General features: G+C 35.0%; 1 protein-coding gene across 4 annotated transcripts in view; it reads right to left on the bottom strand.

Moving 5' to 3' along the window:
- Positions 1 to 337: 337 nt before the first annotated feature.
- Positions 338 to 26,080, bottom strand: part of Adat1 (Adenosine deaminase, tRNA-specific 1) — a 136,841-nt gene continuing 111,098 nt past the window's right edge. Inside the window, exon 11 of one of the 4 annotated variants that reach the window (XM_090407944.1) lies at positions 338 to 490. In XM_090407944.1, coding sequence (XP_090264070.1) covers positions 430 to 490 — 61 coding nt within the window. In that variant the 3' untranslated portion in view covers positions 338 to 429. Of the gene's footprint in view, positions 491 to 6,117; positions 8,001 to 14,954; positions 15,128 to 26,080 lie in introns of those variants that run through there. The other 3 variants (XM_090407943.1, XM_090407942.1, XR_016549788.1) reach the window with 3 other exon arrangements.

Below are 26,080 nucleotides of genomic sequence, written 5' to 3'. Positions count from 1 at the left end.
GGTTGCAATTGTTAGCTAAGCAGCGAAATAGATTACAAATAAGTGAAAGAGGAGACTTGAGACTTCATTTGTCGAACATTCAACCTGATATTGAAAAATTAGTAGGATCTCATCAGGCTCAGGGTAGCCATTAATGATTGGTTTATTAAATACAGTAAGATTACATCATTTGTGAGTAAAAATTAATTTGCATCAACGTCATTAATTTTCAATTAACTATCAGTTTAAATATGTTGATAATTTAGAGCTTTTTTTTTTTTTCACATTTGACGTCCGTAGACGCTATATGATCACTCCCGTACCTCACCGGGTTTTGGGAGTGAAGTCTTCTGCTAGAATAAGTGGTAGGGTTGCAGATTCTCTTTCCACACAGAGTTTGCAGGATAATGACAAACATCCATGCCTATGGTAAGATTCGAGCCCACAGCTTCATGGCTGGAGAACAGGCACATTAACCCCTTGGCCAACCAGACCAGTAATGTAGGTTTGCCTAAAAATATAATTATATTATTGAGTCATTAACCTAGTGCAAAATTGAGCAGGCCGTACAATTAGTAGGTTAAGAACCACTGATTAAGAGGATTACCATGAAAAAAATTCAGAATAATAATATCTAACGAAAAAATTCTTTTGGATTTTCTTAAGCCTGAACAGTCAATTTCTTTTCATTCACTGATTTGGCTTTCCTCCAGAGGCGTAGCTAAGGAGGGGCGGCACTTGGAACCTTTGTGAACTTTTGCAGTTAATTCTAAAATACAGTCTCGAGAACTCATTTCCAAGTATTGTAATATAATACTGCGAATTTTCCTCACAATTGCTGTAGGTGTTGCTAGTCGTGAGAGGAATTTTTCTAAATAAAATACACTAAGAATTACCTACATTATTATGAAATAGACTTCGCCAATGTCATCGACGATTTTGCTAACAGAAAAGCAAGAAAAATAACATTTTAGAATGTTGAAATTAAAGTTTATTCAAAAATAAAGTGTTTTAATTTATTTTCCTATATGTCGTTTCGACTTTTTGTATTTTTGGTGTATATTGAGAGGGGCGGCAAAAGCTCTAGCTACACCACTGCTTTCCTCACAATACTCGTTACTTTTCTGGGCTGCACTTTATATATTTCATAACTCCTCTGACTTATTCCCACAATATTCCTTCTGCATAATATTCTTCTTATTGATCGCTTGCTCAATAAGGTTGTACATCCATTTTACTCCCCCCCTATTTATTCTTCAAACTCTAGCGATCCATTGAGACAGTGCTTTATTTAAGCACTTTTTTTCGCATATTCCCATGCATTGCCGATGTCATTCCAATTCAGTAATTTACACTGTTCGACCAAGGATAATGTTCTCCTGAGCTGATCAGAATTTCCAGCTTTGTAGTTCAACATGTAATCTGTAACTGGAACATCTATATTTTATTGTGACACCTCAAAGGAATCCACTCATTGAGGGAGGGCACCTACTCTAGAACTCTCCATTTCCATCGCTTAATCCACCAACTACAGCAAACTGCCACTACCATGACCATCCCAGGAGTATTTTTTGTCTGTAAATTGCATGTGTTCTCACAACTGATTTATGTGTATGCAGGATGAAAAAATCCAGAGTTGCTGGGAGAAAAAACCTGCTACTTCCATATAAGATTGACTAATTCACCTTCAAATGAAAAAACCCTAATAAAGATTCCTCTCATCAATACAAGAATCGAACCATTCCTTTCCCAATCGAAGGCTGCAATGTACCGTTGTTCTTCCAATTGCTCTACAGAGGCACTTTATTATATAATTAGCATTCATCATGCCATACTTTCCTTCCCAGGAAAGCATGGCATGATGAATGAACACTCTTTGACCTCACACTCCTTTCACATGCTGCTTGAGGTTGTCATGTAACAACTCAATAAGTTCCTCTTCATTCTTATGAGATTTCTCTTCTACCATAACAATGTTTGGATCATTAGTCGCCCACAATGATCACTAGTTTAGTACCATGAGGGTAAATTGGAGATGCATATCAGCATCCTCTGCAACTGAGTCACCAAGTCTGTAGCAAAACCTCCACCATATACTTCATTCTATTAGCCTCCAGTTTACACCAGATAGCTTTGCACTCATTGCTACATGTGACATTATTTTCTTGATCTTATCCTAACTGGACTTGTCATTTAATAGCATTAATAATACTCCCCACCTCCTCTCCTATTTCTTCTGTCATTCCTAAAAATAGTATATCCTTTACACTTGATCCCAGTTACATCTGATTCTGACAGCTAAGTTTCACTAACGGCAACAATCTTAGTTCACAAGGTATTCAATAAAGCAACAAACTCAACTTCTTTGTTTCTGATGCTCCTGGCATTTGTATACAGACATAACAAATTATGTCTGTATACATTATGCCTGGTTATTTGATGATTATTCCTGAATACCCAATTATTCCTGCATTTCCTACCTTGCCCACTCTAATTTTCCTTTTTGTTGACATATCTGGAATGGCATGTAAGAATTGTTGTTACATTACTACTAATAATAATAACTCACAGTACTTACAAGTTGTTTAAGGCCCTTGACTATCCAGAGTGAACTTTTGTAACATCATTTTTCTGGATAAGTTGAGAAGTCTAATACCAAAATATACAGTGTTTCAAAAGAGTATACAACTTTGCAGGAGAAAATAGAATATTATGGAAGATGTACAAAAGCTGAGTGAGTGTCATAATGTAGTGAAATACATCCACTTTTCATCACATAACTTTATTACCAAATGGCAATGCTAGATGGCGTGATATGTCACACTATTTGATGCGTCAAAGTGCAGAGTGAGCATGTTGGGTGTTTTAGTTTGAGAGTGAGCAAGTAAACACACAACTGAAGAATTTGGGGAAGCAAAAATCCAAGCACCATCATAGAACATGTTCACGGCACCCCAAAGACTGTTTTTTTATGCCATAAGCAAGAAGAAAGTGTATAGAAGAGTACCCAATACCACAATTAGATGATGGCCACAATGAATGCTTAAATTTCCAGCAAGATGGAGCACCTCCTCATTACCTGACAGACGTAAGGTCACTCTTGACACCCATTTTCCAGGCAGATGAATTGGGGGGGGGGGGGCTGGTGCATGATCGTCATGTTCCCAACCTTATACCATTAGATTTTATGCTACATTTACATGGTAATAAAAATTGTATATTGCCATTCAAAAGTTGTCTACCCCCCCCCCCATTTGAGACATCCTATATAACAACTGCCATCATCTCCTTCCCTAAACCCCAACATTCAATATTATTGACTATAATAATAATATTTATTTTATTTTATTTTTTATGTTGAAGATAAAACCCTACTTCACTATGTCAGAGATCGACTTACTTAGGAACTGGTCAAAGAAAGGCTTAGATAAGGTTCCTCTAGTAGGCATTAAAAATCAAAATGTCTTTTTTCAGGTAGTTGATCACACTTAATGCATGACTTCCATAGGATCACACAGGCACCACAGTTATGTTTATACTTGACTTTAATAATTGACCTTTAAAATTATCTATCATAGTAGTTAATTATTTTTGAATTCTTTATATATTTCACTTATACTGTATGCAGTGACAGTTCATGGCTTGAAATGGGGGTGCTGCAACTTTTGAAATATACATACACACTGTAAGTACAGTGTATACGTGTTTGGATAAAATATCAAAATTCAGGTAAAAATTTAAAAAAAATTAAACTGAAAAAATATTGTTTATTATCAATAAAATTATAGTTTGGTATAATTCAAAATTACTTAAAAATAAAATATATTCTTCTTGTTTTGTTTCATGAAAAAATATTGTTTATTATCGATAAAATTATAGTTTGGTATAATTCAAAATTACTTAAAAATAAAATTCATTATCATAACCCCAATAATGTTCTAAAATAAAAACTATAACAAATGTTATGTCTTTAATTGTAATGTCCAAATATTTAAAGAGATGAAGTAAACACGATAAGCACTATGAACACTGTACTACTGGCGCAAACTGCATATAAACAACAGTGGAACTGCGCAATGGACAGTGCCACATTACACTGATAGCTCGCATCTCACTATGATGTGCATATGCTTGCGCACGTAGCAATATGACACTGTGGTAAACATAGTGCTGCTAGTGTCCTTCTCCCTCCTAAGTGCCACAAAATGGATTTTTATTATTTTTTATACAAAATAAGAGAATTGTATAGGATTGTTGATGATAAAATTAAATATTATAAAAAAAAAAAAGAAAATCAGCTAACGCCTTTTTATTCCCGTGTACGGGGAGTAGGCGAGGCCATTTAGCCCTATCTAACTTTTGGAGACTGAGTGGGCAGTTCAATCTCCACTGGTACCAATCAGAGATAGATGGCCCAAGGCTATCACTAATTAAGTGGTACTCAGTGAAGAGAGACGGCTCAAATGTGCCACCATCTCGTGGTCCCTAACCCTAACACAATATATTTAATGTCTGAAATAATGTGGGTTCTACGGTCGATTTTCTTGAGTTTACAGGATGAAAAACCCGAGTTTCCGGGAGGAAAAACCTGCTTGCCCGTACCAGAGATCAACTAACTAGGGAGCCGGTCAAAAAAAAGGCTTAGAAAAATTTCCTCTAGTCGCCGACTAGACTCGAAACCAAGTCTTCCTTCGTGCAGCCAAGCACCATGATTGGTAAATGCCACATCCACTGAGCTACACAGGCTCTTATAAACAAATATAAATAAATCAATCTATTTATATATCGAGAAAAATTGGGGGTGCTGCAGTTCCACAGTGCCTATGCACGAGCCACCCCTGGTTGCATGTAATTCAACTCTTGTATATTTACTCTTTCCTTCTCATATTTTTTTCACTTATCTATTTCAAATATCACTTTTACATCTTGTTTTACAGCTGCAGTTTCTTTGCACAGTTCTTTGCTAAAATTTTGCATATATGTTTTATGTCTTTTTATCATTCCTCCAATACACATTAATCTTTTTATTATTATTATTATTATTATATGGCACCCACCCACTTAAAGTTCATTTGGACTTCTACAGTGCATTTGTACTGTGGGCAGGTAAGGATTTTTTTTTTCTATTTTTTATCTATTTGATAGTTTTATTTTTTTATATAGTCCAGAAACCCTCCTGAGACAAAATGCAACTTTATTTAGCCACTTCAGACCTCCAATAAGAAAGAGAGACAGTGGTCTCACACAGTGATATGAAATTGATCTCTCACCTAAAAACAATCGCAAACATCCATGCCCACAGCAGGACTGGAACTTGCAGCCTTTCTGTTCGAAAGCAGACATGATGACCACTTGGGCAACCAGGCCAGCAAATTGATCTTTCTTTCTTTCTGCAGCTATTTCCCATCACTCCCTCATGTTTTTTTATTCTCCTTTTCCAAAAATTTTATCTTCTACTAAGTATGTGTGCATTTCTTCTTCTCCCAAAATAAATTTTGATCACATCAAAATATTTTTTTGATGATGATGATCAAAGTTTTTCATCTTTATTTGATGATGATCAAAATAAAGATGAAAATATTCAAAATGTTTCAAACTGCAGTAGCATAAAATAAAATAAACTTCTACATGCTTCATTGTCTACAGACTAATAGCTTTGTCAGGAAGATAAATCAGTTCATTTTTAATAGACACATATTACTTCTCAACAATATATTTTATGCTTGCCATTTGAAACATTTTGAATATTTTCATCTTTATTTTGTCTGTGATCAATACATAGTATGCCACTGGCATCTCTTAATTGTTACATTACCAAGTGTATTTTATGTGTGTATTTTTTTCATATAGTTGTGAACCATGCCCATTATTTATTTAGATTATATTTTGACTTCCAAGTAGCAGCATACTGCTGGTCTGAGAGTGATAAAAAGAATGTATTTCATTAGTTTTCATTTTCATTCTAGCTTCATGCAGCTATCCATTTGTGTTCCTTCTGATGAGATACTCATTAGATGATGTTTTTCTATTAAATCATTTTTTTTTATATATATAATTTGATTTTTAAAGAATATACTTTTGTTGAAATGGTTTTAATATGTCAAAATGATATTTTTCTATATTTATTTATTTAGCGTATGGCATAATAAAGACACATGACATCAGAATATATAAATACATATTTGTGCAGACAATAAAAATGAAACAAGTAATGCACATATACAAATATCAGGTAAAAAAAAAAAGTCTAAAATTTTAAGTCTAGTTCAGATAGCCAATCAAGAGCTGAAGGATCTGCCTCAAAAAAAAGTCTCTCAGGTCACCAGGATAGGCTCTTATGCTGCAGTTCTCCACAATGTGGTGGATGGTTTGATTTATGGCCCCACAGTCACATTGGGATGTAGGTGATCTTCCACACTTGTATAAGCTGTCTGCACAGATACCATGTCCTGTGCATATCCTATTTAGGCTTTTCTATAGGTGACGTGGAAGCTCAATCCCTTTCGGATTTTGGTTGAGAAAGATATACTTATTTAAGTCCAAGTTTCTAACCATTTTGAATTAGCATTGAAATTGCTATTGACTAGTTCTTCAGCCAGTATTAGTGGAGACCATCGGGATTTAAGGCAATTCATGTTTATATATGGGAGGTCTTCATGTATTGGCAACAGGGGGATTGCTGTTTATTTTTTTGTATTCTTTTACTAGAGCATTTTGTCTGCATAAGTTCAGTGGTGCAATATTGCTCAAAGTAGAAGCCAGTAGAATGGGGGGGGGGGATTTGACACAACCTGTTATTGTCTTCATCGCTGCATTTATTTGTGTGTCGATTTTCTTGATATGAGGACTGTTTAGCCATACTAGTGATCAATATTCTGCCGCAGAGTAAACTAAGGCCAACGTGGAGTATCGCAGTGTAATAGCAGAAGAATCCCATGTAGAACCACACAGTTTTTGTATGATGTTATTACGCGTTCTGATCTTTAAAGAGAGATTCTCCAGATGTCTTTTGAAAGATAGTGTTCTGTCCAGAGTAGCACCCAGATATTTAGGGAAATCTTGGTGCTGCAGCATTGTGTTGTTAAAGCTGACCTGAAGTTTCCTATTTGCCAATTTGGTGTTTAGGTGAGAAGAGCTAACCTCGGTCTTATTGAGGTTTCGTGTTAGTCTTCATTTATGAAAATATTCCCCAATGGTTCTAAGGTCATTTGTGAGAATATCTTCAATTACTTCAATGCTCTTGTGTTGGATGGCGAGGGCTATGTCATCAGCATAAGCAAATTTTTTTGACCTAGTTGTCGGTAGATCAGATGTATATAAGTTGAATAAAATTGGTGCTAATACTGAGAGAACAATGGGCTCCCTGTGGGAGCCCATTGTTCAGCTTTCTCAGTTTGCTCATTTTGTTTCCCACATGGAAGAACCTGTCAGAAAACATGTTACCAATAAGTCTTATGATGGATTGGCATGGTATGACTTGTAGCAGCTTGTATAGCATCCCCTCTTTCCATACCGTGTCGTATGCAGCAGTAAGGTCAACAAACACAACAGAGGTTTTCAAACATCTCTAGAAGCCTGCTTCGAGTTGAGTCCTAAAGCCTGCTTGCTCAACAGGAATAACTTCAGATATTTTCGAGGAGCTTATAACAGCAACTGAGGAGCGCAATTGGGCGATAACTCTCTACTTGATTTTGAGGCTTGTTGGGTTTTAATATGGCTATTATTTTGGTTCTCTTAAAGGCTGTTGGAAAGCTTTTAAGGATGTGAGAAAAGATTCTTTTCACACATCCTTAAAATGTGAGAAAAGAGTCTTGATAGCCATTGACGAGCATTTTTTCCACAGTTTACCAAGAATTCAGGATGAACACCATCAAAGCCTAGTGCTTTGCCAGTTTTCACCTCCTTCAAGCCTCAGTTATTTCATCTGTGGTAAATTCTCTTGAAAATTGGGAACTGCCATCTGCACTTTGTCGTAAGTTTTTGAGTGTTCGTTTAACTTCCCATGCATGTTTTTTATTTTTCTATAAAAGAAGCAAGTTAATAAACATAAAACCAGTAATATGAATGGAAACCAATGTTTCTGAAGAAATTACATAATTTAGACAGGTAAAAGGAAATAAAACAGAACTGGAGATCTCTCATTGCAAAATCTTTTTGATTAGTGACAAGAAATGAAGTTATAAGCTAAATTCCCAATGAAATTCATAAAATGAAAAAATTCAAAAGAATATAAAATATTTTTTTCAAAAAATACAAATAACATCCCCAACTGGAATATTATTCTGAAGTTTGTGAACAAAATAAACTCCTTCAGCACCCTAAAATATTTACATATACAATAATCTACTATTTATCCAACTCTCTAAACATCTCTTCAATTAGCCGACCCTTGATTGTCTGACTTCTTTGTGGAGCACCATGTAATAGTACTTCAATTATCTGAGCTCAACATTATGATAACTGAAGGGAAGGGTTGGATAAATAGTAATTACTGTATAATAAATGGAATAAACAAGAATAAAATGGCCCTCATTTCCCTACAGGTCAGGTCGTTGCTACCTACAGCAGCAGCAGGCAGTTAAACATAAGGGCAGAGGGTGCAAAGAATCCCTGCGTAACCAAGATCACACTGTCATTAAAAACTAGACCATGGAACTTTAAACTGTGGGACCCTGAGCAGTGAAGCACAGTCACTTTAAGAGTTAAAGCAACTAAAATGGGTCATTCTCGAACTGTGTGAACTTATACATAATGTTGAAGAAATTCTTCAGTTAAAAAAAGAAGACATAGTGTACTATAGAGACCAAGATAAGGAAAGAATCAGTGGAGTTGGAGTAATGATTATGAAAAAAATTGAAGAACAACATAACAGAATTTGACAATATATCTGATCAATTAGCAAGTATTGTTGTTCAATATGTGCTAATTTTCTATACATCAACAATAAGTCACACTAATGAAGAAATTGAAGACTTCTATCATGATGTATCCCAACTTTACAATAAAGGAAAACATCATTTCAGAATTGTAATGGAAGAATTTAATGCTAGAATTGATCTATAACAATCAGATGAAAGCTCAATGGGAAATTTTGGATATGGCATGAGAGATGACAGAGGAGCAAGGCTAATAGAATTTGCAGGAAAAGAAAACCTGTACATCATGAATTCTTTTTTCAAGAATACAGCACATAGGAAGTGGATATGGAAAAGTCCAAATGGAAAAACTAGTGAAATTGACTTTATCCTCAGCAATAAGAAAAACATCTTTCAGGACTGTTCAGTTAAAAACACCTTCAACATTGGAAGTGACCATCGTATGATATGCAGTAAGATTCAAATAAACTGCCAAAAAGAAAGAAGAAAATGTTTCGAAGATCAAAGCAAAGTATAGATGTACACAAATTCAACATTAAAAAAAGATATATTCTAACATGAAAACTAAACAATAGATTCAAAAATCTTATTATAGATGACAATGCTGATCCATCAGAAAGTAATGACATTATTACCCAAAACCTTTTACAATGCTCACTTGAAATAGCTGGTACCACAGAACAGAAACAAGACAAAATTTCTGAAGAAACAAAACTGCTTATGAAGAAACGAAGAGAAATGAAATTAAATTAAATAGCCTACAGAATAAAACTGAATATACTGAATTGTGCAAAACAACTAGAAAACATATTACGGAAAAAATAATAAGATACATAAAAAAAGGTGAAGTAGAAGACGTGATGAATTAGCGATCCATCAGTCTACTATCAGCGGTTTATAAAGTGTTTACAAAATTCTTGGCTCATAGGCTTCGTACAACTCTAGACCTAGCACAACCAAAAGAACAGACATGCTTTCGAAGTGCTTTTAGTGCAATGGACTATATTCAAGTTGTAAAACAGATTATCGAATGGTGTAACGAATGTCAGTTACTATTATGTCTAGGTTTTATTGATTATGAGAAAGCCTTGGATTCAATAAAAACTTGTGCAATACTTAAAGCATTACAAAATCAACAAGTGAAGAAATCACACATCGGGACCATCACATCAGCAACAATTCATTTCAATAGAAACATCTCTAATGTGGAAATAAAGAGAGGTATAAGACAAGGTGACACAATATCTCCAAAATTATTCACAGCATGCCTAGAAGAAATATTCAAACATCTTGATTGGGAAGAGAAAGGTCTGAAGATAATTGGAAGATATTTAAGCCTTGTACACTTTGCAGATGGCATAGTTATCTTTATCTCAACTGCAAATGAATTACAGACTCGTATTGCTAGCAAACCAGCTAGCCTAAAGATAAACCTACAGAAGACCCAACTTATGTTCAATAGTTATGTCCAACCAGAAATACTAAAAATCAATAATGATGAAATTAAACAAGTAGATCATTATATATACTTAGGACAACAGATATCAATGGAACAAAATATCATGGATGAAATTAAAAGATGCATGATGCTTGGATGGAAAGCATCTGGAAAATTACAGTTAATATTCAAAAGCCAAGTACCATTATGCCTGAAGAGAAAAGTTTTTAATCAATGTATTCTTCCTGGAAGTGAAACATATGGCTGTGAAACATGGACACTGAATGCAAAGGAAATTCAAAAATTAAGAACAACACAATTTAGTATAGAAAGAAGTCTGCTTGATATCACAAGACTGGATCACAAAAGGAATATGTGGATAAGAAATCAAACCAAAGTCTCTTACATCATAGGAAGAGTGAAACATCTGAAGAGGCAATGGGCTGGGCATATTGCTTGAAGACAAGATCAATGATGGACAAAAGAAGTACTGGATTGGATTCCATGAGAGGAAAAATGACCCTAAAGCTGACCTAAATCATGGTAAATTGATGATATCATCAGATTTGCAAGATTGACATGGGAAAGGCCTTCATCCAGCAGAGAATTCGCAACGGCTGAAAATGATGATGATGATATATATATACACTGTCTTGTGTATATATATCCTTCCTGTCTGGCCTACATAACAATTGTTATGTAGGCCAGGAGAGATCGGGAGAGTCTGAACACATAAAAGACGTTGACAAAAGAAGAGAGCATAAATCAGGCCTGGCATTCCACACAACCACTACTGGCCATCAAGTACTCTGCAACAAACAAAAATGCCATATATTGATAACTGTTTCACAAGAAAATTTAAAGCAGCCTCACAAATGCTTAGGATCCTTACACAATGCAATAAAAATCAAGGCTTAATTTTACATCTAGTATGGTCTGCTTTCATCAATAATTTAACTGTCATGGACCTAGGATATAACAAGCATGATACCACAGAACATGATAGCAACAACTAGCAATGTTCCAACTGTTAGGTGTTTTCTCCCTCCAGGAGATTGACTACCATGTGAAGTTATTAAAAAAACATCTAATATGTGTAAATAATTGTTAATAGGCTTTTGTTGTGTAAAACTTTTATGTACCATTACACCTGATGATGCAAGTCTTACAACGCACGAAACTTGTTGGGTTTTAATTGTTTATTTTTAATAAACTCCTTATATTGTGTGGTCTTAATACCAAAAACTTCCTACAGACTAGTAGATCTGTTAACATCCAGTTTGAAGAATATAAAAATTGCATTCATGATCATTTGTATCAGTAGTCATGACTAGCAGGGCATGCTCTGAACACTCCATCACATAAAATTAAATGGAATAAAACAGCTGCTTCACAGAAGTCACTATCAGTCTGATGTACTATTATTAGAAACAGAATCAGAAAGTAGCTGCATTAATTTGCCAAAGATCTGGGAGACAGTTGTTGTAAAACAACATTTAGCTTGACTGATATATCCTAGATCTAGAAATGGGACTAGTTTAATGGCAATTTTCTGTATAAATGGGACAGAGATGGTGGTGCATGCAGTAATTTGAAGATTTTATGGAGGCCGTGGCCAACTGCTAAAGTGTTGCAAAGATAAATGAGTTCTATGGCAAAGAAAAATAAAATGACAATTGTCTTCCTTTCCTGGATACACCAATTACATAGCTATTAAATGGGTCACTATTCTTTTTCTATTTATAGGAAACCTACATACACTGGATGGTACTTACATAAGCAGTCACACTACCATCCATCCCAGCACTGTAACATCCTCAAAACACTATTATATACTGAACAATGGCTATTGTTCTAATGAACATAGCTTTTTCCACAAAACTAAGTTATCCTTTGCAACACTTTTTTTAGCTAATGGCTACATCCCCTATGAAATAAACAAAATACTGCATACCCCCCCCCCTTATAACTCACACATAAGATCACAACAAAACTATTTCTATCACTTATAGGGGGGGGGGAATACACCTGAAAAGATAGCTAAAGTTCTTCATAAATATAATCGTGCCACTTTCCAACCACAAATCCAGCTCACAATCCTCATATATTCTCTGAGGAATCAGCCTCATCCTCCTGCACATTCTGAATTGTATAAGGTTTGTGCCTGCAACATGAGTTGCAGGCACAACAAACCTATTTTGGACAGATCAGGAGATCTGTTAACATTCTGAAGAACATAAATACCATAGTTAGGATGAAATGTATGGCAAAGTGAAAATTAGCAGACCATGTTCTGGATAGTCCATCACACAAGTTAAATGAGCCAAAAGTTGCTATATGAGGGTGGTCTGAAAAGTTCTTGGCCTCGACCAGAGATGCTGCTACTATTGGCAAGATTTTTTTTTTTCTAAGTTGGCACATCTGTCATAAGCATCCATGTGAAATTTCAAGTCATTCTATCAAGTAGTTTTTTTTATACAGCTGTCTGAAGCAAAAGTGTTGTCTGTATCCCTTGAAATGGATAAAATTGAGTATGGTACAGTTATAAAATTCTTTGTAAAAGAAGGTTTAACGGCAAAAGAAATTCATTCAAAGTTCATAAAAGTTTATGGGCATTCTTCTGCTACGTTTTCAACAATTAAAAAATGGGCTGCCAAGTTTAAACATGGCTGTACCAGCCTTGAAGATGACTCACGTGAAGGACATCCAAAAAGTGTAATAACACTAGAAATCATTGATCAAGTGCACGATATGGTATTGGATGACTGGCGAGTAAAAGTGCATGAAATTGCTGAGACTACAGCCATTTCAAAAGAACATTTAGAATATACTTTGCACAAAGAATTGCATATCAAAAAGCTTTGCGGAAGAGGGTGCCGTGTTTGCTCACAGAAGATCAAAAAAAGCACCCGCACGAAAATCTCTGAACAGTACTTGGAGCATTTTAACAAGAATAAAACTGATTTTGTGCATCAATTTATTACTATGGATGAGACTTGGATTCACCATTACACACCAGAATCCAAACAGTGGACGGAAGACGGTTGTTCAGTACCAAAGATGACAAAGTCAGTTCCATCAGCAGGAAAGATCATGGCATCAGTGTTTTTGGGATGTTAAAGACATTTTGTTTATTAATTATCTTGAAAAGGGTAAAACAATAACCAGGGAATATTATTCTGATCTTTTAACCAGACTAGACAAAAAAATTCATGAGAAAAGACCCAGTTTGCAGAAGAAAAAAAATCATCTTTCATCAGGACAATGCACCTGCTCACAGAAGTGTTTTGGGAATGGGAAAATTAAGGGATATGCACTATAAATTGTTGGAACATCCACCTTATTCTCCAGATTTGGCTCCCTCTGACTTCTATCTCTTCCCAAAACTAAAACTCTTCCTCACCGGTCAGCATTTTTCTTCGAATCAAGAGGTGATTATTACAGCTGTAGAGGGGTATTTTGCAGATCTTACTGAGAACCACTACAAGGATGAGATAATGGCGCTGGAGCATCATTGGAATAAATGTATTAGTCTTAAGGGAGATAATGTTGAAAAAATAAAAATAATTTTGAAATTATAAATTCATTTTTTCATTGTTAGGCCAAGAACTTTTTAGACCACCCTCATAGGTCTGAAAGATTTTTTAAAATCAGCATCAGCTATGAAACACTTCCCTAATTCAATAAGTATGGCTGTATTAATTTGTCTAAGATCTGGAAGATGGTAACTCTCTCGTATTTAGTTGGATTTCTCTGAATTAATTTAATTTTTATATGGCTTTTAGAGGGTGCCTTGTTAAGACATTCAATCCTTTTCAATAACAATTCAAAATGCTTCTGCAACAATCTAATTTATGGCTAAGTGTCTCACAGTTGTAATTTGTGCACTGAATATGCTGGAATATTAACAACTCAAAAAGTTATGTACCGTATTTTCCCTTGTATAAGACGCACTTTTTTTACCTTAAAAATTCATCTTAAAAATGGGATGCGTCTTATATAATAATGAAGGTAAAGATTGTTTCCTCTTTTCAAAGTCATACGCACTCCCTTTTATGTTCCAAGATCTTTGTAGGCGGTTAATGGTGCAATCAAATTGATGCGTGACTTTCACGTGACTTCTAGCACGTCATTGGCTAAGAACGGGGAGTCCCTATTCAAGTTTCATAATATCTTATCCGAGTAATCAGTTACCGATGTTTATCAGTATTGTGTTCACGTGTTGAGATATTTTGTGTTAGGTTTTAGATTTTTTCCAGAAAATTGTATTAAATTTCTTGGGTGCATCTTATACATAGGAGCGTCTTATACACCGGAAAATACGGTATATATTTTGTTTTCTCTAATGTTGCTTATATCATGAATAAAAACAGTGCTTGGTGTGTAAAGCACATAAGGAACAGAGTTTGCTAGATTAATATGAAAATAAGGAGAATGTCCATACAATATTAGACTAGTGTTGCTAGGACCAAAATCAGTGATAAAATTAGAAAACAGAAGAATTGACTAAACATATGACTACGTTTAGAAAATGAAATCAGTAAAAGAGTATTCTTACAATTCCTGTTTGTGTATGTGAATCAAATACTTATTGCTGAGGAGGAAAAGATGTGACAATCCTTCGAAATAATTGCAGAAAAGCATAATACACTATAAAAAAATATAGAAGTAATTAATTAATTTATTTATCTATTAATACTCTTCTAATGTAAAACTTTCTAACTCAGGAGGTTTAGAAATCCATGTACTGAAATTCTGCAGTAAACACTGTTTGGCACTCTGATATTTATGAGATGCTTTCTTATAGTCACCATATGTCTTCAAAACTTTATCACTAATAAAAGAATTCAGAATTAAAATGTAAATATGCAATCTGACTATATACATATCTGACATTATGAAAGGCTTTTTCATATAATTTTTTAAATAAGCAATGAAATAAAATTCCATACTAGGGAAAAAAATGTGTGATCTCAATGAAGTCAACTGACTATCTTTAGAGAATTAAACTTGGTTTAAATCATTTAATCTCTTTATCTTTAACCATTCATTCTAGCAGAGCAGTTCACATTACTGCCACCATGCCCAAGATGAGGAATTTGTTTTTCATTGCATTCCATAATAATAGTGACCAAGATAACATAATATAATAATATTATGTTATCATAACATAATAATAGTGACCAAGATTACAGCCTACTTAAAGAATATTTTGTGTTTATGATTCTTCAGTCTATAAAGAGAAGTTCTGATGCAATATGTAAATATGAGATCATAAATTTAAGTACAGTAGTCACTCCCCACTTGTCCACAGGTTTGCTTCCCATGATTTCAGTTACCTGTGGTCAACCCTGTTCCAAAAATATTAAATGGAAAATTCCAGAAGTAAACAATTCATAAGTTTTAAACTGCATGGCATTCTGAGTAGCATAATGAAATCTCGCACCATCCTACCCAGAACATGAATTATCCCTTTGTCCAGCATATCCACACTGTACTGAATATGCTACCTGCATGTTAGTCATTTAGTAGTCGTCCTGGTTATCTGATAAACTGTCATGGTATCGCAGTGCTTGTGTTCAAGTAACCCTTATTTTACTTAATAATGACCCTAAAGCACAAGAGTAGTGATGATGGTAATTCGGATATGCCAAAGCGAAGCAGTAAAGTGAAAAGATGAAAGGTCTCAACTTCATAAGGAAAAAACATAGTGTATATATATAGGGTTTGGTACTATCTGTGGTTTCAGGTATCCACAGGAAGGGGGGGGGGAACGCATCCCCTGTGGATAAGATGGGACTACTGTACTACAAATGTATCCAAAACTTTAGTAGGCTTTGGTGTAGATAGAAAATTTAAAAATTCAAGTATATTTATAGAAACATTATGCAATTAAGATTCAACTTGCAAAGAAATACTTTAAACAGAAAAATATCATTATGGCTGTGATTGTTGTAGCATGTTGAGCCAAGGTCTGTTTCATAGGCATAACATGGTACAATGATCTCAGCCATAGGGAGTTATTTTTCTGTTTAAAGTATTCAAGTAAATTGGCCAGATATGTATGGATCCTTCATAAATACACTACGCCATCCATTGGCCCCTAATAGTATTTTTGTTTGTTATTTGTGTGTTTTCTCGGACCAATTTACTTATACAAAGGATAAAAAATGGAGTTTGGGGGAGATTAAAAAAGTCCTGCTACAAAACTGGCTAACTCATATTCAATTAAAAAGGTCCATATAAAGAATCCTTTCATCAAGACAAGAATCAAACTCAGTCTTTTTCAATTGAAGGGTGCAATGTCCTTCCAGCTAGCACTTACCATATTCTCCCAAAACCTGTTCAATGATAGAACCAACGCCCCCCCCTCTGGCAATGTCTCACTCATTCAGAACTCTCATTACAAAAGGTTATGTAAGGTTGCAAGGACTTCCCATCCAGTGGTGTATTGCAAAAATTTCATCATCCACTGTACAAAAATGAAAAAGAAATATGTAAGTTGCTGAAAAAAAAAACCTTTTTTTTTTTTCAGCAACTTACATATTTCTATCACATTTCCTTATAGGGCACTATACCAATCAGTCACCATTTTATTCACTCATGAATTTTCTCCACATAACCACTAAACCAAGGCAACTAAATCTGTCTATAACAGTCAAGATATGGCTTAATAAAAGCTATATGAAGAAGGATAATAACTTCTTTATCTCTGATTGTGAGCAAGTTTCTTGACATCCAAGTAATTCTTCTAGCCTATTCTGTTCACTTCTGATTCTACTGCTCAACCAACTTTACCACCACCAACACCCAGTGGCACACTCAGGATTTAATCTTGGGGGGGGGGGGAGTTGAACGGATAAAAATATTTTTAATACAATGAATTTGCATTAAAAATATTTTTATCCATTCAACTAAAATTCGTTAAATTTCACTCATTCAATAAAATTCATTAGGTAATTATAAAAATTTATTTAAAGAATAAAATCCAGTTTTCTTTTCTTTTTACAAAGCTCTTGAATTATTTCAGTCGTGGTTACATTAATCTCTCTCTCTATGTGTATGGCAAAGCCACTCTGTTCAATCATGATTATTATTATTATTTATTATTATTATTACGGGTATCTCCATGGAGTCAGTAGACTCATCGCGGGAGACCCAAACTAGCAAAACAATATCTGTCATATCTCTTCTTGAATTCATTTACAGACGAAGAGCTCACAACTAAGTCAGGCAATGAATTCCACTCATTCACCACCCTCCAGGCAAAAAACCTTGTTCTGACACCTTTGTTAACCACACTCTTCTTTAATTTCCAGAGATGACCTCTTGTTCTTCCATCACTATCACACAGCTGAAACATTTCCCCTGCATCAATCCTATAGTGTCATGGTAGATCTTAAATAGGTTTTTAAAAGGCTATAAAAATTTAAAAATATTTGCAATGCTTCCAGTAACAACATGCGTCAGTTAGAAAATGACCTATCACTGATGCATGTTGTTACTGGAAGCATTGCAAATATTTTTAACAAGTTATAGATGTTAGGATATATCATTTTGTCACACTTCAATGGCATTTTTGCATGGAGCTATTGCAAACGGTTTTTCAAATTTCTTATACCACAACTTGAATTCGGCAATCAAAATTGCTGGATTATAAGGCAAATCACTGCCATAAAATTCACACAATCGACGAAAATCTTCCATTGCACTTGCTGTTGGACCATCTTTTCCATTTGGTAGAAGAGAAAAAAATATATTTCAAAATGTTGCAGTGCCGAGTGAAACGTTCATGAAGTTGAGTCAATATTTGGTCAATAAATGGAATGAAATAGTTCTCCTGAAATACTCTTCTACAGAATCGGCTGGAACATTCGACCTTAATGTTTGTTTTGATGAAGTCCTTGGCTTTTTAATGTCAATATTAAAATTATTGGCTTTTATACATGCTTCAACGTAAATATCTTTAAATGAAGAATCTGGTGTTTCACAAACGGTATTTAATTGAGCCACATCATCATCAACAAAATTTAGGGCAAATAAGAGGTCACTGTCAGATTTTTGCATTATTTTAGACAATGGTAAGGTGCATGCAAATATTTTTTGCAAGCTAAATAAAGATATTATAAATCTTAAAATATATTAATATTATAATATTATAAACAACAAGGACGCCCTGTTCTTTTAGGGGTATTGAAGAAATTGTGTACCTTTTCAATTATGCCAATGCAATTTCTTATTTGTCACAGATATAGCATTTCCAAGTGCCAAATTCAAACTATGTGATGCACAATGAACATATAAAGCTTGTCGATATTATTATTACATAACATCTCCAGGTAGTCCAAAGACATATCGAGGAAGGGCACCTACTCTACAACTCTCCGTCTTCACCAACCACAACTACAATCATCATCTACACCAACGCTGTCTACTGCCGACCACTACCACTAGTATTTTCACAGACAATCACAAACATCCATGCCCATGGCGGGATTCGAACTCACAGCCTTTTGGCTGGAGAGTCGGCCAACCAGGCCGAATATATAGATAAAAAATTAAATTTTGTGGATAAAAATTAAAACAAAGTTTTAATTTTTTTTAATTTTAGTTTTAAAAGTTTTAATTTTAATTTAATAAAAATTAAAACTTTGTTTTAATTTTTATTAATGTTTAATATTTAATGTTTAATAAAAATTAAAATAGTTTTAATTTTTATTAAACAAATAAATAAAATGATATAATTATGTTTACTATTTACTTTTAATGAGATGGATGAGCTTCTCGACCTTGCAGAGTTGCTGGATATCTGGCTCAATATTGGTCAACTTCAGTCGAAGATTGGCACACACACTAAGACAAATTCTATATTTTGTTTTTATTTGAAGGAGCAATGAAAATTGTTTCTCATAAAGATAGATTGTAGAAAACTAGATGACGATTTTCGACTTCTTCAAAGAATTCAGGAAATTCACTTCTCACTGAAGGCGAGATCCAGAATCGAGCCAAACCACGATCACGGAATTGCATTTTAAGCCCACTGTTACTTGAAAGCTCAATTAGCTGCTCTTTTTTCGATAACGAAAGGTCGTTCTTGTGACTGCAAGCCTGAAATGGATCGTGAAATCACAAAAATTTCTTATAAAAAGTTATTCAGATATTGTTTCCAAATTCTGTTTCAGAGTTTTGAGGTGGACACAAACCCTTTCCCAGTGATCAAATTCTAAACTAATAAGTTTTGGGGCCCTATACAAAATAACCAATTGTATTTACCTTTTGAATACTATCTGGGGAAGCTCCAAACCTCCCCGTCCCTTTCATCATGCGTTCGTAATCAGGTTACTGTTGATATTGACTTTATATACACAATCAAACCTGTAAACAATTGTTGAATAATAACAAAATAATGTAAACATAATTACCATAAAGGGAGGAAAGTCACAAAACAGAAAAATGTTCCTACAAACAAATCAATTGTATTTATCTTTGAATGCGATCAACTGGTCGAGTGTCCAGCAAGTCAGCAAATCTTTCCTTTCGTTAAGCGTATTAATATTATCACATTGTAACTGATGGGAATTCTATGTTTCTGTGGATTCGTTACACACCTCTTTCTCTTCAGAAACTACACACAAACTATTATTACAAACTCGTTTTGTATTATCACTGTCATCCGAGCTATTTTTTCGTTTAAAGAAGGTACCAATGTACTTATCCATAATTGAAATACCTTACTCGCATATAACTCTCACCCCTGATTTTACTTTAAGAAAAAAGAAATTTAAAAGTTTCGCATATACACTCATACTCCGACTTACGCGAATCAGGAGTTACGCGATTTCTTATATGTACATATTCCCGGCCCACTTCACACCTCACCACTAGTCGTATCTTTCCGTCGCCAGCCGCATTCGTCAGTGTCGCACATGCTGTGAACAAGCACTGACGTGTTTCACACAATCTCCATTCATACATGGTTTTTATAATCTACAAACCTTGCGATTGTTTAATGTTATGTTCTTGACAAAAATTTTATCACATAAAAAATAATAATGTCATCCAAAAGAAGCAAGTCCAATTCTTCTACAGCTAGCAAGAAAAGAAAAACAGTGACTTTGGAAACAAAACTCAACATTATTAAGGATTTTGAAGGCGGAACGAAAATTTGTGAACTAGCAAAGAAGTTCGATCTATAGGAATCCACAGTAAGAACAATCATAAAAGAAAGGTTTACAGATTTTGGAGGACATAGCTTCTAATGAGGAACGAATTGTAGTCACAAGGCAAGGAATAAAAAAATCATTAGCTTGCTATGAAGAAATTTTGCGTGACAAGAAAAAGACATTATGCCATCATACAAATCTATTAGATTTTATGAATAAAATCTAATAGATTTGTATGACGTGTTTTTGGTGTTTTTGTAAACCTTTGGTCCCAATTGTATGTTTGTATATATAAATTACATGCAAAATTATATCCCGAGTTACGCGAATTCAACTTACACGCTTTGTGTTGGTCCCACCTACCGCGTAACTTCGGGGTTTTACTGTACCTCGCAAATGATAAAAGCTGAAATACGTTCAGAGCAGGGCAATAGTAACTTGCTTCCGCGGTAAACAACACATCCCCCCCCAATAGCCACTATATTGCAGAGGCAAGAAAAACAAGTACTTTTATTATGCCAGTGAATAAGGTATAAGCAGTCTGTGTAATATATTTCTCAACAAATATTACAATTAGAGACAACTGGGATAAAAACAACAATAATTAATAAATCACATGTTAATGACAGCACTAGATGAATAGTAAAGCATTAGTACTAGCTTCCTAATGATAATTTTCTTTGAAATTAATTAAAACATCACACTGTCAGAAATCTGACAATGTGATGTTTAACATTTTCAGTCTTCTAAGGCAGTGCTTCCCAAACTTCTGGATGTCAGGGTCTCCTTTGCAAAAATTAAAATATTTCACGGCCCCCCTCGAAAAAAAATCGTCATAGAGAGATATATTATTATAATATTTATTGTATTTATATTCAATACAAAACATATACAGCGAATATTGCAAAATTGGAATTTTGGAAACACAAAAATAATGTTTGAATGGGGCCAAGTCTGATGACTTTGGAGGATTCACTGGTACAGACTCCCTTCCTGGCTAAGAACCTAATATGTGCCTTCTTTCTTGATACTGAGATTGCAAAAAATTGATTTGCTGCAGAACATCTAAGGAGTAAACAGCATTAATAGTTTGGTCATTTGGAAAGAACTGCACGATTATCATCACCACCATCCAATGGATGTGTATCCAGGATATAGGGGAATGGGAATAGTTTTGGGGTGATATGTGTGTGTGTGGGGGGGGATAGTAAGACATGCAGTTTTTTGTCTATTTTGGGAGTATAGCCGCTGTCTAAAAAAGTTGCAAAGATAAATAAGTTCTATGGCAAAAAAAGGAAAAAAAAACTAACAACTGTTTTCCTTTCCTAGATGCACTAGTTCATGACTACCAAATGTTTCACTATCATAAGTGACAATATGAAGTGTTTCTGCAATAATCAACAATCGACTCTCCCTACAGCCTACTTGTAGGTACCACAGAAATGGAATGTCATGGTAGATAGTTTGTTATAGCAAATTTCTTACATCATAGCATTGAACCTATAGAGCACTGATCAGGACTTTTCAATAATTTGTTATAGCAGTGTCTGATATAGTGAGAGTCAGTTAAATGAGTGCCATGTGTCTTATCAGTTGTGATATATGTTCTGAAGATGCTGGTGTGAAATCTAGCAAAATATTAGTAGCCCAAAAAATTATTTACTTATTTTGTTCTTATGGTGTTGTTTATACCATAAACTACTATCATAAATACTCACCAACATAAGCCAATCATTACTCAGTTCATCCTGGATTTATTGTGCTTACACATTTTTGTATATTAACTTGAAGATACCTTTGGATGCTAAATGAGCAAGGGTGCAGAAGAAATTTTTGGTGTAGCCAATCACCTTCTGCAATTGCTTAAAACAAATCTAGAATATGGTGGTATGACATAAATATCATACCGGTTGACATTTCGCTTTTCATCCTGATTTTCTGATAAAATAATGGAAAAAGAGATGGGATGAGCAGAGAAATTATATAAAGAACATATCATCATCAAATTCCTGCTACGTACCCTCAAGGGTGTACAGGATATGATAGTACAACATGAAAAATTTACATTGTTACTAACTTAATATCTACAATTTTCCTCCGAATCAGTCTGTTACTTGTCAAGACTCCAACATTATCGGATCTTATATTTCTATCATCTAAGGCACTTTGTACCGTATCAATCCACCTATATATTGGTCTTCTACTGGGTCATTTTCCTGCCAACCTGGCAGAGAACACTTGTTTTGCTAATCTTTCCTCGCCCATTCTTTTTAAGTGACCATTCCACCTAAGATTAGCTCAGCTAATGAATTCCTGGATGCTGACAATGTCAAGTTCTTTCTTAATATCCTCATTTTTAAATATGATATTGCAATTGATGCCATCTGTTCATGCCTCTACTCTTTCTCAGGACTCTCATATCTGTGGTCGCTAGTCTTTGGTCAAGTGTTTTACTTCTGACCCAGCTCTTAGATCCATAAGCTAAAACTGGTTGCACTGCTTTGTATACAGTTAATTTAGTGTCCAGCTAATTTCTCTCTTATTCCATATGAATTTATTCAATTAACTTCCTACCATACCAGCTTTGTTGATTCTGTTGTTTATTTCCATATTTAATTTACCATCTTCACTAAAAATCTTGCCTAAGTAGCTGAAATGTTTTACTTGTTCTATAGGTTCTCTATTCACAATGCAGTTGACATTTCCAATGATTCTGCCTATTTTCATTGTCTTTGTCTTTTATTGCTGACCTTCATACCATATCTATTACAACAGTTATTCAATTTAGTCAGGGAATCTTGCAGACTTGTAGTAGATTTATTTACAAGTATAACATCATCCGCATAAATCAAAGAGCTGACGTTAACATCTCCAATTTTGATATCATGTTTAATACCACTTTCCTTCATAATGTGATCCATATAGATAATGAAAAGCAGAGGGGATAATGTACATCTTTGTCTCACACCAGATTTAACATTACCCATGCAACCGGCCAAGACGTCTATAGACGTCAAGTTTATCATGGATGCGAAGTGCATATTAAAATTGTAATACCATTGATATTACATTGAAATATATGATGGATATGAAGCGTATGAGGATGTGTATTTGTTCCATAATGGCTGGCAAGGTGGTTAAACCATCTTCCTGTACTTCCTTCAATTCTGACTGCTGACTTACAACTCAAATAAAGACTAAGTATTGCTTGATATAATGCCCCATTGACACTATATAACTGTAGCTTATTGAGCTTCTCTCTTGGCACCTTGTCATATGCCTTTTCCAGATCGATAAAACTTAAATACAGATCTTTGTTATATTCCCATGATTTCTCAACTATTTGTCATAAAGTGAAGATCTGATCCTGACAGCCTCTATTTGGCCTGAATCCAGCTTGTTCTTCACCAAGCTTTTCTTCCACAATTCTTCTCAACCGTTTTTCTCAAGTATACTTGCATATATCTTACAAGGAACACTCAGTAGGGAAATACCTCTGTAATTCTCACATTCAGTTTTATTTCCCTTTTTATACATGGGTACTATGAGAGCTCTACTCCAATCATCGGGAATTCTTCCCTCTGTCCAGGCCTTCTGAACTATGCAGTGCAGCCATTGTAAGATTATTACATAAGCATTTCTGGTCGAATATCATCTACTACTGCTGCCTTTCCACACTTCAAGCCTTTGATGGCTTCAAGTATGGATACGTATTCCTGACTGTATGACTCTTGAGTGTTTTTTTACCACTGTGCTATCACTATTTGTTTCATTTAGCAATTTTTCGAATTAATTAATCCATACTTCAAGGATATCTTTTTTCTCCCGTTTTCATGTCACCTTTATCATCTCTAATTCCTTTTACAGCACTCTTTCCTCAATTTCTAAGCTTCTACAACAACCTCCAGAATATTTCGCGACCTTCATGATATTTATTTTCTATGTTCTTACCAAAGTCCTCCCATGACTTTTGTTTAGCTAGTTTAACACAGAGTTTTCCTTTCTTACATTTGTCTCTGTATTCTTTAAGAGCACAAGCTGACTTATTTGGCAGGAACTTTTGATATGTTTTCTTCTTTTCCTTCACTGCCTCTTTAACTCCCTGTTTCCAGCATGGAGTTCTGATTTTTCTATCCTTGCAGACAACCTCACTACATGCCTCTCTGGCTGAATCAATCAGGGTTTTCTTCAAGGCTTGCCACTGAATCTCCAAGGTTTGGTTCCTGTTATCAAACTCTTTCATTTTTTCTTCAATAATCTTTGTATATTTTAGTCTACAGTTAACATCTGAGAGATGCTCAACTTTTATTCGCTTTAAAACTTTCTTACATGTTTTTCTCATGGAAAAGCTTAGACATTGGTTATGCATTTTTACTAAATAGCTTAAGGAAATTACAACATATACTAGGATATACATTGAAATAAATTTTAATACACTTCCAATATTTCAGCAACGTCACATTGCCATTTTCACAGGAACTTAAAAACAAGACACGTGCACAAAAGCACAACACACACAGTAAATGAGGACGAAGCAGGAAGCTATTCTTTTTCCTAAAAGTCCTGATGGTGCCCCCTAGTAGGCAATGTTGGTATTCTTGAGCGATTGGGATGAAGGTCTTCTGATGTAAGTTTCCCAAATTTGGGGCAGTCTCATGCAACCAAATTTGTTGAGGTTTGGATTGTTTCTTAGGGCTGAGACTGATTCCATGAAAAGCCTTTCGTATTTGAATTTACTATGGTGTATTATCGTGGCTTTCTTCCACCGTATTCTATGGCAGGTATCCAGCGCATGGTGTGCAAGACCAGCGTGACTGTATTGGTGAAACAGGATGTAGTCCTTGTGTTCTGAAATTCTGATATTAGCTGTCCTGCCTGTTTGGCCAAAGTAGGACAGCTTACAGCTGCAAGGGAACTGGTATACCCCAGGTAAGGGGAGGTTGGTCTTTAGTAGAACAGATAAGGGCTGCCAATTTTTTATATGGTCTGTAACAAAACGTTGTCATGTTTTTTTAGGATTTTTGTAATTTTTTCCGAAATACATCAGATATAGGGTATAGTGATGGATTTAGAGTAATCCTTGTTGTGAGGGGGGGGGGGGGGTGTTTGGTTTCAATTTTTTTGGGGGGGTTAGCTATTGGCTGAGAAAGTGTTGAGAATGTGGTTTAGTTCTGCGGTTAGGGCATCGTCATTTGAACAGATAAGTTTAGCCCTGTTGTGAGGGGGGGGGATTGCTGGTGAATGTATCTGCCTGTATGGGTGGGTTTTCTATAGACTGAGGAAACCAAGGTTCCATCAGGCTGGTGGGTGACTGTTGTTTTTTTCTTCTTCCAGGGTGAATTTGATTCTGGGGTGTTGGTTGTTTAAGTGTGTTAGGAAGGAGAGGAGTGCATTGGAGCCATGTGACCAAATAGCAAACACATCATCAACATAGCGAAGCCATATGGTTGGTTTTTGTGGGGCAGAGTTTAAGGCTTTAATAACTGCGCCAGCCAAGCTTTGCTCAGGGAACAAATTGCTACAACTCACTGTTTCCTGAATGATGCTAACTTAGCTATCCAGGCACTCGAAGATGATCTTTCAAGCATCGGAGAAAGAATTTGAAAAAGTACAAGATCGACACA

The sequence above is a fragment of the Typopeltis vanoorti genome, chromosome 18, assembly GCF_054136105.1.
Source record: "Typopeltis vanoorti isolate ZY-2024b chromosome 18, IOZ_Tvanoo_1.0, whole genome shotgun sequence".
NCBI classification, from domain to species: Eukaryota; Metazoa; Arthropoda; class Arachnida; order Uropygi; family Thelyphonidae; genus Typopeltis; species Typopeltis vanoorti.
Note: the sequence above shows the minus strand (reverse complement) of the source record. Positions and strands in the feature narration are given on the sequence as shown.